The 18152-nt window shown below is 35.4% G+C and overlaps 3 protein-coding genes across 3 annotated transcripts; 2 read left to right on the top strand and 1 right to left on the bottom strand.

Moving 5' to 3' along the window:
• Nucleotides 1-5476: 5476 nt before the first annotated feature.
• On the top strand, nucleotides 5477-9235 carry LOC128674405 (uncharacterized). The gene is made up of 5 exons (XM_053752905.1): nucleotides 5477-5669; nucleotides 6226-6348; nucleotides 6777-6930; nucleotides 7540-7644; nucleotides 7781-9235. The coding sequence occupies exons 1-5, from the start codon at nucleotides 5580-5582 to the stop codon at nucleotides 7825-7827; spliced, it is 519 nt and encodes a 172-aa protein (XP_053608880.1). The 5' UTR covers nucleotides 5477-5579; the 3' UTR covers nucleotides 7828-9235.
• An 839-nt stretch (nucleotides 9236-10074) lies between these two features.
• On the bottom strand, nucleotides 10075-13224 carry LOC128674190 (uncharacterized). Its single transcript, XM_053752594.1, has 4 exons — nucleotides 12646-13224; nucleotides 11998-12171; nucleotides 11278-11431; nucleotides 10075-10174 (listed from the first exon to the last, which is right to left on the bottom strand). The coding sequence occupies exons 1-4, from the start codon at nucleotides 12745-12747 to the stop codon at nucleotides 10098-10100; spliced, it is 507 nt and encodes a 168-aa protein (XP_053608569.1). The 5' UTR covers nucleotides 12748-13224; the 3' UTR covers nucleotides 10075-10097.
• A 774-nt stretch (nucleotides 13225-13998) lies between these two features.
• Nucleotides 13999-18141, top strand: LOC128674383 (uncharacterized). Its single transcript, XM_053752881.2, has 7 exons — nucleotides 13999-14641; nucleotides 14817-14972; nucleotides 15367-15587; nucleotides 16010-16215; nucleotides 16896-17034; nucleotides 17387-17498; nucleotides 17922-18141. Exons 1-7 carry the CDS (start codon nucleotides 14439-14441, stop codon nucleotides 18139-18141), a joined length of 1257 nt encoding a protein of 418 aa, XP_053608856.1. The 5' UTR covers nucleotides 13999-14438.
• The last annotated feature ends 11 nt before the right edge of the window (nucleotides 18142-18152 follow it).

Raw genomic sequence — 18152 nt, 5'->3', positions numbered from 1 at the left:
TTTTTCACAATATTGTTTTCAGAAATTGTTGTATTGCAAGCACTAAGCATGTGTTAATTTTGTTAAAAAAGCTACCTGTTTCCGTTGATGTTTGACTTGTTCAAGTGCGACTTTCAAACTCCGACTAGACTGAACAGCCTGCGAAAATGTCTCGTGTTGGTAATTCGAGCACCGTTTTCGTCGCACTATTTGAGTTGTACCCGAAATGACGTTAAGATGTAACTTAAGTGGAAATTTGTGGCTACATGTTTTTAAAAGAAGAACTTGGACCGTCAAATATTTTTTAATGAAGGTTGACAAGAGATTAAAAAGTATAATTTTAGTTATTTGTATGAATGAAACTTAAGCTTAAGTCGAGCGACTAGCGACTGTTCGTAATGATTCGAGCAACATCGTGTCGCGTCGCGGTACATAGAAAAAAAAAACAAAAAAAAATGAACAATAGTACATAAATAATCCGAAAATCACTGTAAATAAAATCGATTTTAAATACGCCAGTTAGTATAACTAACTGTCAGTCCTAAGCCTGAACAAAGTATGAAGGAGAATCGAATTGATTTTAGGTGATTTTTTTCTAACTTCTAGCAAATATAAAAATATATTTATTCGATTTTTTAAAACAATATTCTATATCAATTAAAGCATTAAGTAATTTTCGTTTCATTCGTAACGCGACTAAATCTTGATCTCTGCTTTTGAATCTGTCTGAGATGCGATGATCCAAATAAATATAAATAAAATAAATATATTAGGACAAATCACACAGATTGAGCTAGCCCAAAGTAAGTTCGAGACTTGTGTTATGGGATACTAACTCAACGATACTATATTTTATAACAAATACATATATAGATAAACATCCAAGACCCGGGCCAATCAGAAAAAGATCATTTTCCATCATGACCCGACCGGGGATCGAACCCGGGACCTCTCGGTTCAGTGGCTAGAACCTTACCACTGCGCCACGGAGGTCGTCAAAACAGTAATACAACAGTTAAATAAACAGTTGATCCAAATGATGCATTAATTGATTCGAATCTTTGCACTGATACAGATTCGAATGATCCAATCTTTAAAATGATACGTTTTTCTCAGCGCTAATACTATTATAAGTGTACACACCGACTTAAAATTATGATAAATTATTTTCTTTTATAAATTATACACTGAATGGAATACATAATTTATTTACATTGTAATGAAAAAGAATTTTAACATTTATAGTGATATATTATTTTGATTTTAAGGAAATATTTTCGGCGGCGGCCGTAGGATAGATAACATCACTTATTGACGTACTTAATGTAGGTACTTAAAACTTAAATCTCCCTCCTGCCGATTTCCAAAGCGCAGGAGGAGCGGCGCAACAAACTTCACCGCAGCCTTTTCTCCAAGGACGTTTAACATATGTGGATCAACATAAATGTTATATTTACAACTAAATGGACGGACGGAAATAGACGTAAATTAACTAAACGATACAAAATGACTGGCATTTCAAATTGCATTAAAAAGGTTTTCTCAAAGGACGTTTAACATATGTGGATCTTAAATTTTATATTTACAACTAAGTGGACGGATGGAAATAGACGTAAATTAACTAAACGATACAATATGACTGGCATTTCAAATTGAATTAAAAAGGCCCTGTCTACTCGTGCGCGAGCCGTGTGCAGGTGCAACTGCATTCGCAACGATTCGTCTTTTTGTTCAACTACAAACAAAAAAGTTACTCGTAGTTGCATCGTTTCTCGAGAAGCAATTTAACTTAGCACAAAATGTTGATGTACATTAGTACTAAGAGAGCATGCTAAGTGCTCCATCGCGAATAAGTCGTATTACTGTTTCCTCTGAGGAGCCACTAACGAATTAATTTGTTTTAATGGAAAAACTTCTGCTTCTTTCCTTATTTCAATTTTCTTTATTCAGAGATTTAATGTCGCTTGCTGTAGAGTTATAGCTAACTGAAGGATCGCAGATCCAACTTGTACCTTTGAGCCTCTAGAAGAGTAGGTAAAGGATTTATAATGAATTTAATTTTTTGCCCTTGCAATACCAAATAGAACTGTCTTTGATAAACACCCAATGTTGCAAGCTAAGACAGATGTACTATAATTTTCATCTCCATTTGCGTACAGCGGAGGAAAACATCTCGAGGCAATCTGAATATAAGGTGTAATTATAATTCGGCCACCGCTATGTTACCGAAGTCCTATCGTATGTCAGATGTTCATATTGGACCTGAAAGAAACGAGAATAAATTTGTTTTAAAAAGAATGAAAGAATGAAACACACCACACCTTACGGGAAGTATCTAGTCAGTGCAGCTCTAGTACCCAGAGATGTCACACGCGCGTTGCTGACTTTATAGCCTAGTGTTTTTTGCCACAGTACGTACGTTCTACTCGTAAAAATTACACTGCCTCTCTCTAAAACCCCTCAAATTGATCTACAGATCTACTAAGCACAGCATCCAACTATATTTTAAAAAAGATTTTAATTTATTACAAAAACATTTGAAATTAAATATTGCATTCTTGATGTTACCCGCTTTTTGTTTTCTCGGAGTAAAAATGGAAATCCTCCTTAAGAAACAATGGAAGATTGCATTGCTCAGGAATATAATTTTTGGTTTTATGTTAACAAGCAATTTTGAAATGCAAACAGATGGCTAACAGAATAACAAAGTCATTCAAATGATTATTTTAGGGACAGAGTGTATCACGAGTTTTGTATATATTTTAATAGACTTGATAAGGAAGCATGGCGTGCAAAACCAGAGCACCCTCACGCAGTGGGGATGACGATGATATATTGTATTATTTAAATGCACCAGTAGAAATAGTATCAAGGAGAATAATTTCAATAATAGCTGTGCCCGTAACTTCGTATGCGTTTTCAGTTTACATGAAATCTCTAATCAATCTCTTCAATTGGATAAGGCAGAAGAGTTAGTTTGTTTGAACTTATCTCTGGAAGAATAATGCAACAAATAAAAAATGGTTGCCTGTAAAGTCGGTTTTACGGGCGAAGATTTTACGTGACAACGTCTTTTTACGCGCGCGGCAGACCGATCATAGTTGAGTGGGAGAGAGACGCAAGGCATTCGGCGGGCCTCTCTCTCTCGTTCGGTGACTCATAGTAACGTTACCGGGCGTTACACTTTTTCATAAGTGACTCCCAGCCGCAACCTAATTTAAGACGTTGTCACGTCAATAAATACAACAAGAAAATTACGAAACTTACCTTCTAGAAGCTTGCTTAGAATTAACGTATTTGTCGCATTTCATTGTCTTGTCGTCCACGCTCGTCGCTCCGATAATAAATAGAGGGTAGTGTGGTGCGATGCTGGTGACTGTGATTTGTGTGTCACGATTTCTTTTTTCTCGCACGTAATTATGAGTTAAGTATTAGCCGTATGCGCATGTTGTATAAAATTGTACATATAGGACACTTAGTTATAGTTCTCACACCAAGTGAATTAAGTATGTAATTCTTTATGAGAAATAAATATTTTTAAACCAAAAGAAAATACTGGTTTTATGCTTCTTAAATACTAAAAACTTTCTGCATATGTTTCTAAGTGTCAACCTTTAACCCGGAAGGGCCAATATAACGTGGGATTCAACGTAAAACGTTCGTGTAACTGAACTGTGTGGGCAATTGTTTCTTAATTGACTAGTTGCGTGGGTAGGCGACATTTTGCCGGATTCGGCATACATTGCTTGTTTTCTATCACAGTAAATGAAAGCTCTCATACAAACTACGCGATACGTCCGTTCAGGTCGACATCTGTTCGGGTTCGGCGATTGTGTGTGAGCCGGCATGAGACTGCTTTCAGCGGGCAAGCTGAATGCTCTGTTATTTTGTTTTCGAACCCATTTAAGGATCCTATTTATGTTTGATAGGCTCCATTAAAGCTTGTGTGGATGCTAAAAGATCCCAACATCAATACTGCGAATGAGCAGAAAACCTGTAGTATTTTGGGGTCTGATTTTTTTCACAGTTTACTATAGCGTTATAAGCATTCCATAAAATTGTGACTATTAATAAAATAATATACATATTATGTATTAACACCAATCACAGTAAAATTCGGATTTTTTTATAAAGAATTTAAGAAATATTTATTGACAGTAATGAAATAAATAATAATGAGCAATATTAATAGCTTATTTTTGTCGTCTAACAAGTTGATGTCAATTAAATCCATACTACATTAGGTATACTTGCGAAAGTCTATTTGTCACGCTTTTACGCCTAAACAGCTGAGTCGATTTTGATGAAATTTTGAATAAATATAGTTATTGATCCGGGGTTAAATATAGGCTAGCGAAGCTAAGGGCAACATAAGGTTATCGCGTTTATTTTCATAGAGCATTTTATAATTTCATTTATTGCTTCCATTCATGTATCTTTGTAAATACTTTGACAAAATTAATTTTTGAATAAAATTTTCGATTAGACAAACAGGCTCAACGCTAGTATGCTGTATATCAGGTTAATCGTCTTTATATGAATTTTATAGAACCTTACAATTCGCTTTTCATTCAATATTAAATTATTTTTTTCTTTTCTTCACCTGCGCTTTTGAAGTAGGTAGTAGAATTAATTAGGTTTAAGTACATTTTTGACGTCAATGGGTATTTTAATATACTCAGTGCTACATATTCTATTTTAAGTATGTGGACAATTTTCAACGCAACGCGGCAAAGAAATGTTCCGAACCCACAGCGAGAATCCAATCAGTAAATAGTCATCGAAACCTGCAAATGAGTCTCAGAAGCTTTTAATATTGACTTTCTGTGTCGATAGAGCTTTTAGCAAGCTTTACTAAAAGACCGGCTCTACACAATTCATGTGACGAGCTCGGAATAACGACACTTATGAGATTTAAGCTTCTTATGCTTGTAGAGTAGAGACGTGGAACTCTGCTAACGGATTGTATTCCAAGGGGCATGTCAATGATGGATCAATGACAGGCGTCCATCGTGGTACAGACTAGGTACTATTAAACCAGGTGCTCTAAGTATAATAAAGGAAATGTATGTTTAAACATATTGTATTTTTTACGCTTAAGAAAATCTAAAGATTATTAATCTCGAACCCAAAAATAAGCCTGTTATATTGTAATAGTAAAACATACAAAAAACCCTGGAATAAAATCATAACTTCCCGTAGATGTCGTATCAAGTAACTCAAGGAAACATAGTCTTGCTAAATGGTAACCAGCAACAGCATTCCCACGAGTCCTTGGGTGAAACATACGACATATAAACATACATACAGATAAGAAAAAAGATACAGCTAAAGGTGGTCTTCAAGTTCCACAACTTCTGTACGTCTACCTCGTAAGGGTTAGAGGAATACTGGGTTGAGAACTTTTGGAAAAATAACCACAGACTTCACTTACTTTTTATAACTTGACAATAACTCCTTGGCCATCGTGATTTGACTTGATCCAAAGACTATATAGACTTGGTGCATCACCAAATGTCATTGTCTCAACAGTACTGTATAATAAACAAAGACAAAAAGGTAAAAATTTAGATGGTTTGAAACTCGGGAGACTTCCCGCGATGACGGCTTTAGACGATTTGCCTGTGGTGCAGTCCTTCCTTGGGCTGGACCTTCGGACTGGCGCCTTGATTGTAGCGGCAATATGTATCGTAAGTAATATACATTTCTGTGCCTCGCGGCTTCGCTCCTGTGGGAATTTTGGAGGTTTCTTTAGAATACGACGACCTCGGTGGCGCAGTGGTAAAGTTCTTGCCACTGAACCGAGAGGTCCCGGGTTCGATCCCCGGTCGGGTCATGATGGAAAATGATCTTTTTCTGATTGGCCCGGGTCTTGGATGTTTATTTATATATGTATCTATTTATAAAATATAGTATCGTTGAGTTAGTATCCCATAACACAAGTCTCGAACTTACTTTGGGGCTAGCTCAATCTGTGTGATTTGTCCTAATATATTTATTTATTTATTTATTTATTTAAAAGATTATCATATACTAGAATTTTAATTTCGTTTATTTTATAAAGTTTTATATAATGTTACTTTACTTTTTACAATCTATGTGTAAATAACAAATCTAACCTATATTATATATAAATACGATTTAAATAAAAATGCTAGATGCGGCTGTCTTATTTATGTCGACAGACGTATTATTTGCAGGTAATCGGGCTACAGTATTGATTTGAGTCTATATATCTTTTCGTAGGTTCACCCGATGGCCTACGGCTGCTCGTTCTTCATGTCGATGAGCTACCTCATCGTCACCATCTGGATCCTCGTGGCTCTCTTCTTCGCGGCCAGCATCGGGCTATTCTTCGGAGTGGCTAGGGTTAGTCTCTTTAAACCATCACCTTTAGTTTCGATATTTGTCATAGTATTGGTCAAATAAGGAGTAGCTAGGGTTAGTCTCTTTAAACCATCACCTTTAGTTTCGATATTTGTGATAGTATTGGTCAAAGAAACAATTGTTAATATACTTTAAGTCTCGATTCATGCTGTGTTAATAATTTCATCAATCTATTTTCATATTTTCTGGTGATCCTAGTTTTTGTTTACCATTTATTATGCTTTAAAAGATTTTTTGAAATATTTTCATGCGTTGTCCCAATAGAAATGAATAGACATAATTTAATGTACTTTTTATATGTGAGGATACTTTAGAGACGAAAAGGTTTTGCTTGTTTTTTTTTTAATGATAATCAGCCCATTCGCTTAATCGTAATCAGCTTTATTTTAGGACATTGTAACCTTATCCAGGACGACGCCCTCCTCTGCCACATTTGGATCTGGTACGCGCTGATGTTCGTAGCAGTGATGTTAATGTTGATGGTGATGCTCGCGCTGGTGTTCACCTCGCGCAGACAGAGGAACAGGGTCTGCGTTACCATATTCGGCATGCTTTGGTACATAAGTAAGTATTTTCTTTACATATACCTAATTTGCTGCCTGTTCATGTGAGACCTCTTCTCAGAGTCTGTCTTAATGTGCTGCCCTGCTTACATCTGTAAAAGCACAGATCTGTAGACAATACTTTGTCAGTGGTTGTCAGTGGTGAAGTATTGGTCCTCTCGAAAAGAAATATAACACGGCTTTCAAGACCAAATTTATAGTGCTTGTCCCACGGCAAGGCTTAGGAGGCTGACTCTCACGAATTTCTTTTCATCAGTTTTCCCCAATTTATTTCTTAGATTTTAAGCAAATTCTACATTGATTCGAATAAACAAATTAATTGAAATGTTTGATCTATAGATACGTTCAACTTTTTAAATTGTGGTTTTTTGTGAATGTAGAAATTTAAAAGATGGACGAAGTCAAAATGTCCACCAAAATTAAAATTAAACAATCGATCATTGGGTCAAGATTCCCTATCCGGTGATCGAACCCAGGACCTCCGATACAGCAGTCAAGCATAGTGAACAATCCACAGAGGTTCTACATAAGGGGGAGGAGGAAGATCATATACTTTTATTTTGGTAGTTTGACTCCTAATATTTAACAATATAATTTTATGTATTTTCAGTGACTATCTACTTCATTCTGGTGGTGAATAGTTATCGTAAGCAATTGGACAACGACACGACACTAATCTCAGTCATTCCGAACGTAGAAATAGAAGAGTATTTAAGTACGCAAACGGAAGTTTTTAATAATGTTACTGAATGACCTTCATAACAACATTCTATTTTTGTTATTAATCGTGTAACTAATTCATATTAAACATATGGCTTTTTTTTTTTCAATAATTTTATCATTTTTTCCAGCCGAATGTACGACAAGTGGTAAATGGGTATCTTTGGAGTGGAAATAGGGGCGAATTTGTTTGATGTAATTGTATTTAACACAATGTGCGGGTGCTGTACTACCCTATATTATTCTACAAGTTGACTGTGGTCAGCTACAAAAACGGAGCGCATGACAGGAAAATGCGTCATTTACCTATGGGACGACAGATATACAGGATACGTCTATATATATTTCACCTTGTCTTACCTTGGAATTTGGTGTAATCACTTCTAACAGGTTCTCCTTTACCCAAACTTTAAAAATTTTCATATTATTTTGTATGTCTTTTTATTAGTAGTATTTATAGATTTTTTTACAGGACTAGAATGACATTGCCTTCTGGCGCTGTCAGGCTTTTATCTTATGTCTTTAAATTTGTATTTTTTAAATAGTTAATACCTATGATAAACATAATACAAAATATTTTGAATCATAAACTATTATTTTTGATATACAAAGATGTGTAAAGAAAATGAATAATTAAACTTTTGGGTATTAATTCGTATTTTCAAACAGTAAGTCTTAAGCGTGCAATAAATTTGAATCAGCGGATGAAATTAATCCAACCAGTTTGGTAACTTTCCAGGGAGTAGGTTGGGATCAGAAGCTATCGTACAGACATGCATTTAATTTCCTCTCGAACCAACAGTATTCGACGTATTTAGAGCACCTATCTACAGACATAATGTTAGTAACACTTGTTTTAATAGTTGATGTATTCTCCATGATTAACAATAGTTATAGAATGATACTCATTACTTTCTTATGTATATAGATGCTGATTTTCGTTAAATAAAATTAAGCCGAAAATCTAAACGAGTTATACTTAATAATATTTGAAAATTTGATAATTTAAATAATACAGCAGTGATTTTATAAGCATCAATCTGTTCAGATGATGACTTCCTAGCACTAGTTTGGTTATTTAAAAAATGATACTAAACTTTATACAACTTTCGGGTTGGTGCACAATAAAACAGAAGATATTGTGTCTCACTGAAGATATTGTACGTGACAGTCGGTCACGAGATTAGGGTTTTAAGGGATTTATCCAGTTAGACCTAACAATGGATTTTATTCACTATCACTCAGAATGATATTACTGTCTGCATTTATAAATTTTGATATTTTTTTATTATATTGACATTTTTTTATTTTTGTTTTTCGTGGTAACCATAATAATGGTGGTAACAATATGTGCTTTTGTAACAAGTGTTACTCGGATGGTTGCTCTAAACTTAGTACGCGCTCGTTTCAGCTAATTTTCGATGCGGTTTTCGTACAAGTGAATTTAATTTAGAATTTTCTGCCAACGTACCTATGAAGACCTGATGGTTTAATTCTTTGTTCTCTGCCAAAAATATATCCCATATTAAGGACCTCTTCAAGTGACTTATGTAACCAAAAAATATATATACTAAAACAATAAAAGTATTTACAACATAAGCACTATAAGTTAAAATTAAAAAATTAAAACTAAAATAATAAATACTAAATTAATTTAAATAAAAAAATGGTACTAAATCGCCGTCGTCGTGCGGTAAAGTTCCCAGAAGCCTGGCGACATTTCCAAAAAAATTTCCAGTCCAAATAATTGGGACATGGATTTTAAAAGATATATATATATTTATTATTCTAAAGTATGATTTAAAATATAATTGTCGAATAAATAGAAAAATTTTAGAAACAACTGAACCAAACGAAACGACTAGTTTGGACAGTCACACTGGCGTGGCAATTTGGCGACTAGCTCCTGATCGATTCGGGGTTTATATAAACAACTGCCTGTGTGCCGAGGCTCTGATCTGGTATTTTCATGATAAAAGTACCTAATGTGCCATCATAATTATATTCTATGCGTGTCAGTAGTTTTTGCGTGCGTTTTTTCAGAACAAACATATATAAATCAAAATTTATTCACGTTTATAATAGACAAGCGGCCTGTCCCGGCTTCGCTCGGGTACAACATAACAAATTATACATCTAAGCCTTCCTCAGGAACCACACTATCTATTGGTGAAAACCGCATGAAAATCTGTACAGTGGTTTTTGAGTTTATTGCGAACAGACAGACAGATGCGTTAGAGGACTTTGTTTTCTAATTTGTAAGGATATCAAGAAGTAGTGAGTTACATATTTTGCACAATCGACGTAGCGATATTATATCGATATTAAATCGACTTAATATGTCTTTCTTTTATAAATATTTTCAACACGAGATTTTTAAGGTTTTTAATCAGGTTCGTTTCAGAGGAATAAAACAACGGATAAGTGTACTGGTTGATATAAATATATTCATTGTTCTTGATTCCCCTTGTTCTTCAGTTCCAGCCAGTAGCCGTACCCCACCAGCAGACAATATAAAAGAATACCTGCGAAAACAGTTAATCGTAATAGAATGTGACGACCACCAAGCGCACTTAATTCACATTGTAAGTTTGTAGAGCCTAATCTTTGGAAGTACTCAACTGATTTTCAAAATTTACTCACGGAACTCAAAAACTATATAGCTTCTTATACAATGTCAGAATAAGAATAAGAATGTCTTTATCTGCATTGAATGGGTACAAATAGTGTTAATTTACGAATTTAGTTCCAATCATTCAGCCTGTGATGGCATACTAATATAAAAAAATGATTTCCATATCAAACATTAACATAAAAAGCATTTATATTCTAGTCATAAGTTAGTATTGTTCAATTCATGTCAAAATCCAGGTAGCTTTATGTCAATTTAGTATTCAAAAAATCTTGAACACTGTAGAAACATTTAACAGTCAATAAATTATAAAGTCGTTTCTTAAACGACATAGTACTTTTTCGGTTCCCAAAGGAGTAATGCCCGGAACGCAGCAAGGTTTCCATATTGTGTTTGATATAAAGTACAAACCAAACACCAAGCTAAACAGTACAGTTTAGTAAAGCAGCCCGAACCCAAACATTGTTGCCATGCGAAGTTGTGCCTTTCTAACAAATATTCTGAAATAAACACGAACTTCGTGAAGCCTAGCAAAGTTAATATCTTGCTAAAACTCTGCGCCATTGTGACAATTTAAATTTCGGTTTCTTACTTATTTCGGCACTGCGGCCGACCGCGACATCTCCCGCGGTTCGCAATGTTTATGATATTCTCAAAGTACCTCACCTCTCTAGTATACCTCAAATTGGTCTAGTAGTCTTTTAATTCATTCGTTAAAATAAAACATAGAAATTTTTGTATTTGCAAATAGTATTAGGTAGGTATATCTTCCCGTACATATCGTACATAGTGACTCAGGGCACACACTGCTTTGCGGCAGCTGATTGGATAATAATAGCATTCCCAAGAAGGGTTGAGGTTACACAGGCGGCCCGTTGTAAAATCATAGCCAAATGTTAAAAAAAAATGTTTTATTTTTTACCGTGAATCATTGCGGCGTCACAACTCCGTTAACCGGAAGCACGCGAAGATGAGAGACAGAAGAACTGAACTTACCGATACACAAAATCGCAAGGCATAAACAAATAACCCAGGCCACAAAAGCAGCCTCACTGGAGTACTGGATGATGAGGACGATCAGGAGACAGATGGTCTGTGCCAGCCACACCGCTGTGATCACCACCCAGCTAAGTATCACTGATGATTTCTCCTGGAACATAGATCGATATCATCTTCATGGACTTACAGTACAAAGTTTTATAAATAATGGACAAATGTATAAACTAGTAGTTATAAGGTTCGAAGGTGTTGAAACATCGTGCACTGCTCCAAGCTGGCAGAGAAAGAAATAATTCAAACTAAAAAAAATAGGGTGAGTTGCATCATCATTAACGTGCGCAATCGTTGTTATGACCCTTTCAGATTTACAACTATACGAAGTGTTTACACGAGTACTGTGTCACTTACCGGTCCGATTCGTACCTATAAAGTACCCACTATTTTCTAATCAGTTAACTATCGTTCGTCACGTGTTTGTCTGTAAGCTGCCTTCGTTGTACCATAGAATCTTATAGAAGATATATAACATTTCTATACAATTTCCCGGTCCATCTCGTACGAAGCGGCAGATTTAACGCTATAAAACCGATGGGTACACGATGAAGGACTAAATTAGCGCTCTGTCACGTTTCTTCTCGAGTATTGCCATGACGCGCAAGTCTCTTTCTTGTGTGAGCGAAGCAAAAATTATGACGAAGTCTATAGCTTCTCTATCACCTTATAGACTCCCCAAAGGAACCAGAGGTTGACACAAAGTAGGATGAAGCAGTAGACTGCAGCTGAGATACTGAGGCTGTAGGCATGCTTCCAGGAGTTGTACGAACAAGACTTGCAGTCGTTCAGGCCCAGGGCTTGGACAATACAGGCTATGATGCACGCCAACATCACCAGCTGGAAATAGGTTGTGTTGTTACAAGATTTGATTTAGGTTGTTCTGTCCATGACTGCATTGAAGTAAGGACAGACAAAAATAATGTAAAAATATTAAATTCAAGGATGATTAAAAGTATTAATGAAAAGGATATACCTCATTGTTGCATTTCAACTCAAATTACTCCAAAAGATATATAGAATGTGAAGAGATTAAAACTTAATGAATGTGTTAACAAGAAAACTAATCCCCCCAAAAACATTTTCATGTAAAAATGTTGCCAAGACGAGTCTATTTTGCTTATCCCGTGAAAAAGTTATGAAAAAGTGGTCAGATCTCATGTAGAGACAAATTCTTGATATATGCGCCCTAACTTTACCAGACCTAACTTCACATACTAGTTAAAACGTGTAGCTTGTGTAACGTCTTTAGAAGATGCACGTTTTCGCATAACCAAATGATTATTGTGATAATAATTGGTTGAATCTACTCACACACATAAGTGTCCCGACGACTTTAGCCCCGAGTTTGAGCTCATAGCGGCAGAGAAACTTCTTCGCAGCGATGTTATTCAGTTTAGTTCTCTGCTTCTCCATCGTGCGTTGATGATAAAGATAATTTCAATACACACCACGGCCTTCTTGATTTATTTGATGCGTATTTAAATATGTCAGTGTTGCCAATTAATTAATCTTCAAATAAGTTGCGTGGTTCTTCTATTCAACATCCCCGTGTAATAATAGTAGATGCGGATCGTATATTGTTGATAAATAACAAGATATTTTGCGATCGTTTTATCATTAACAATCTATATGTATCATTGACAAATAATTCCATTATCCACAAATATCTACACTTATATTTATTAAGAATCCCATGTTACAATATATTCCTTGTTCGAATGTATATGTCTTTATTGATCGTACGAGTTTCTTTCGCATACCTTTACTGAAATATTATTTTCAAAGGAACTTATGTAACTTTGCGTTGTATTAACACCCTTATATCAGAAACAAAGATATTATATCGATTCTGACGTAGGAAGGCGTGTGCCAGTCAGAGAACAATTTCGTATTGCATTTCCAATAATATTGGTCAAAAAGGAAATTTAATTTATGTATTTTGAATGTTATACTGCGATTCGGACTATTTAGGAGGGAAATGACCGTGGAGAGAAATCAGTGTGACAATACTCAAATCTAGATGGAATAGTATGTTATTTTTCTCACATGAATAAATATATGGTCAATCCAGCCAAATCAATTGAAAATTCAAAGCTGAAACTGAATATGAACGATATAGGGTTTGCACACAACCTTTCAGCATTCACTTATTGTGCACTTACAATACAGTTGCATGTTGTGATAAAGTTTAAATAAATAAAAAAGAATATTTAGCCTTGACTCTTTATTTTCATTGGACTTTCGAAATTATCTTCTTATAGTAAATTGATAAACCAGTTTCGAGATTTTTTGATAAAAAAAGAACTGTTTTTATAGTTTTGGTATATTGGTACATGTACCATATATAGCCAGGTAACACAATTGTATGATATTTTTAAATATTAACGACTCCTTGTCAGTTTAAACCCGTGTTATATCAAACGTAATGACGTCAATATTTGAACACCATTAGATACCAGTATTCTAAACAGCTCCTTCATCGAAGCGGAGTAAAAACAAAACGCAAGAATATTATTTTTGCCCCGCTTTTGTAATAGTGTTGTAATAATAACTACTTATATGACTGTCCTTTATGTACTTAGTTCAGATATTTTAATATTTACATAGTTTAATTTAATCTTATACTTATCTAGCTTTTGTGGCTAAAGCCAGAAAGATCTGGCGTATTCCAGGTTGCATTCTTGGTGATGTCTTGAGACGAAAAAAATAAAAATAAAATTTGGCTGTGGCGACGACGACCGAAGTTTCAATGAAGAAGGAGATTTTATTTTCAGTTCATTTCTTTATTTGGTTAATAAAATTGCCATCGTTTTCACAGGCGATTTAATTGAGACCCACTTTTATAAGAGGGCAATTATGAAAAGAAAATACGTTAAATTATAAATTAAGTACAGTGCATTATGAAGTGTAGTCTTCACTGATTTATTTCATACAACATTTATGTTCCAATCGAGAGTGGAGGATCACTATTATATCTCACTTCTCTCAAATATATCTCTCTCTCTCTCTCAACTGAGCAGTTTCTCTGTTTCCTTTCCTACTTTTTCGCCTCCATTTTTCACGGTCGTCGGCGGCTAGTTGGTAGACCATTTCTCACAAATAATATGACGTCGTGGATTTTTCTAGTATTTTCACTCATCCTTATGCCTGATACTACTCTAGGCATAATGAATAAGCAACTAAGAGTAGGTACTTCATTAAACTGTGACACAGTGGACTACAACACCGTCTTCCCTAAGGCCATGTTGAGACACAATCTCTTGGGCTGTCTCTTCTTGAGGATTCTTAATTTCGTCTACAAGATTAAGTAAGAAATTTTATTAACTTTTTGGTTAAAAGGACTTCAATGTTAGTTGTGTCATGTCATTCATAAATTTTTGGATTTTTTAAAATTATGTTATTTTTGTACTTTGATAGTATCAATCTGCGTCATTAGCCCAATGATGGCTTTTCAGATCCATTTATTATCATTAAATTTACAGCGTAACATACGTATTCCTGGAGCCACAGGAGATAGATGAGATAGGCGCCCAGACCCTACTGGGTAACGGCACCATTGACATCTACGCGCGGCCCGTGGCCCTCCGGTTGGACACTGTGGGCCAGGTGTACCCAGTGCATGCTCTGTTTGTATGGAGGTAGGGTTTACTGACTGATTTCTTTAAATGATGTACACAGTGTGTCACAAAATGTCAATACATACGAAGTGATTAAGATCTCTTGTTTGTATTTTGTAACATGCCATACTTATAAAGTTTTACCTGATTTGTTTGTTTGTCAGTAAACAAACCTTGCAATTTTGTCCGATTCCACTAGATTACCAGAGTTGTTTCCTATATTGCTTCAGTTCTCATGACAATGTTTTTATTATGATAAGAATGACGTGATGATACGCCCAGGAGGGACTCAACTACGAACATGACCTTTTGTCACGCTTTGGGTGCAGATTATCTATGACAAAAATATCATTAAAAAATGAAATTTTTGTAAAATCTTTTCAGCCATTTGAATTTTTTTACAATAATCTTCCAGGGTAGGCTTCCTTCTCCGTCGGGAACATAAGCAGCGTATGCTGAGGATGTTCTTCAGCAAACCCTTCAACAACACCGTGTGGTCGTGCCTGTATGCCATGACTTTCATCGCGGCCACTATCTTCTTCATCCTCAGTCGCTGGGAGAGGAGGCTGGGCAATGAGGGGGAATGCAGCTTTGTGTTCGAACTGCTACTGACTATTGGAGGATTCTGTCAGCATAGTAAGTGAGACCACCCAATCAGGCAGTTTCTCAACATACCCAAGCCTATATAAAAAAGAGATCATGAAGCAAATTATAAATACCCGGAGAAGAGTTTTCTGGTGCAGGTGTATGCGCAGACCCGACACCAAATGAAATAGAAATGTAAATACGTCATTATTAGCGGACCGACCTACAACCCTATATCATGCAATGCAAGATTAAATTTAAAATAAGATAAAATTCGCGATTCGATCGCAAAAAGCAATAGTTGTATCGATAGCTATCGATAGTTTTGAACACTATCTAATGTATCGATTCGTCATCACGGTTCGATACTAACGATAATACTGTTCTTTGTCACTAGTATTGCTGCAAAATAGCTATCAGGCCTAACGTTAAACAACGATAGTTTAACAACGCTAAATGTCATACTTTTTCAGTATTCCCAGTAGAGACAACCAGCGTACCTCGTCGCACTGCACACTTCGTGTTTTTCTTATTCACCTACGTCATATACACATTCTACACCTCAAACCTCCTCTCCCACTTGGTGATCGACAAGGAAGACAACTTTGATTTAGAGGAGTTGTCTCAGAGCGACTACAATTACATGTATTTGGACGACATAAAGGATTATCAGAAACGGGTACAAGTGGTTTAAGTTATATCGTACGTAGGTATAATAATAATATACTATAGAAATATATGTATATAAAACATAGAACTGCTGTCATTGGGATACACTCATCAGTCTAGAGTTTTAAAATCAAACATGATAAAATTGAGACTATAACGAAGACGAAACTGGAACTACAATTAACTCTTCAATCTGTTGACATGTTTGATTAATCAATAAGGATATTAAAGACAATAAAACTAAAATGTTATGCCATTCAGACTCATTTGTTTATCAACATGTGTAGAACAGTCTTATATTAGGTTTCATATCGACATGACAACTTTGCTTTTCGTGTATCTCTATATTGTCTGTCAATCTGTTTCGAATCCATAATGTTTATGGAATTATTTTTCTCTCTCTCTCTCATCTTTGCGTGATCCCATTCGGAGCTGTGACGCTCTAAAGCCTATGGTTCGTATAATTCAAATTTTAGAGATTTGGTTATGATTTTACAACCGGCCGCCTGCCTGAAGTCAATCCTCTTTGGGAATGATCTTGTTACTTATCAGCTGTTATGGCAATATCACCCTTAGTCGCCTCGTTTGACATCCACTGGAAGATATGGAGTGGTCACATTCTAAGGCGGGACCACACGTCACATAATACATATTTATAGAATTATGTACTTAATTATATACTTATTTCAGTTGTCAAATAATAGCAGTATATTCGAGCATATCCGTGATTTCCAAGTAGTGAACATATCCACGGGACTCGAAGCTGTGAGGTCGAACAAAACGGCCCTTCTGTCAGACTTCGTTATGGTGAATCGCGATTTAGCTAAACGTGAGTCAAATATCTAAGTTTATTTTACTAACCGTGCCCAAAAGTGTTGATCCAACACAAATTTATGAGCAATCCACTAACCAGCGCAGAAACGCAAAGTACGCCATTTTATCTATAAACGACGGCGGCGCGCAGGTTAAAATTAACGTCAATGTTGACTAGTGCCACACGGTACAGGTAAAACTAGATACATAATTATACCATAAAGAGTATAAAACTTTCAAACAAGCCAAAAAATATGAGGCAAAGAAAAAAAAACTCGAAATGTGACGAGAATATTCTAGAAGGCTCTTTTATTTATACTTTATTTCAATAAAAGAAAATATGGTTTCTCACGAATATTAAATTTCAGGATTCAATTATAAAGAAATTTGCGATATATTTGAAATAGACTTATTTTCGAAGCTTCCAAAATATTTGGTCGTTTCTAAGGATTTCCGCTTTAAAGAAGAAATTAAAATCAGGTGAGAGTACTTATACTAATACTGTACCATACTTCTACATAGATAAGTGGCGCCGACATCTATCCAAACAATAGGTAGCACAATCCAATATTTTTTAAAAATAATATCTGCCTGTTTTGTTAAAGGTTTATTAATTGATGTTGTTGTAAAGACATTTTTTATGGCAAACCCTGTCATGTTCAAACTTTCAGTATCGTATGCAGCAAGACAGACAACATTGTTGATTGTAAAAGTTACAAAAGTATATACATATAACAACTTATTTATGTATATCAAGATCAAATAGATATTTTGTTCTACTTACAAAAAAGCAATTCTAATTTGAAAAACAAATACTTACCTCTATTTGGTCGTACTAGAATCTGTTGCAAGACAATATTAAGTTTTTTTTTTTTTAATTGATATCCAAAACGGTCTTCACAGCGCTCTCCGAATGCAGGAAGCAGGTCTCATCCAACGCCTGGTCTCTGTCACCATCGCCTCTCCCGTGGACTGCTCGTTAGCAGCCGAGGTCACCACCAGCATACAACAGATTTCAGGTTTGCTGGCGGTCCTATTCGGCTGTTACATCCTCACTGGAGTCATGCTTGTGTTCGAGAAGATTCATTACTGCAGGAATAGGGTGTGGCCGTATGTCGAGTGAAGTCTACCAAA

The sequence above is a fragment of the Plodia interpunctella genome, chromosome 12 (assembly GCF_027563975.2).
Source record: "Plodia interpunctella isolate USDA-ARS_2022_Savannah chromosome 12, ilPloInte3.2, whole genome shotgun sequence".
Taxonomy (NCBI): domain Eukaryota; kingdom Metazoa; phylum Arthropoda; class Insecta; order Lepidoptera; family Pyralidae; genus Plodia; species Plodia interpunctella.
The sequence above is the reverse complement of the archived record's forward strand: the minus strand, read 5'-3'. Positions and strand labels throughout refer to the sequence as shown.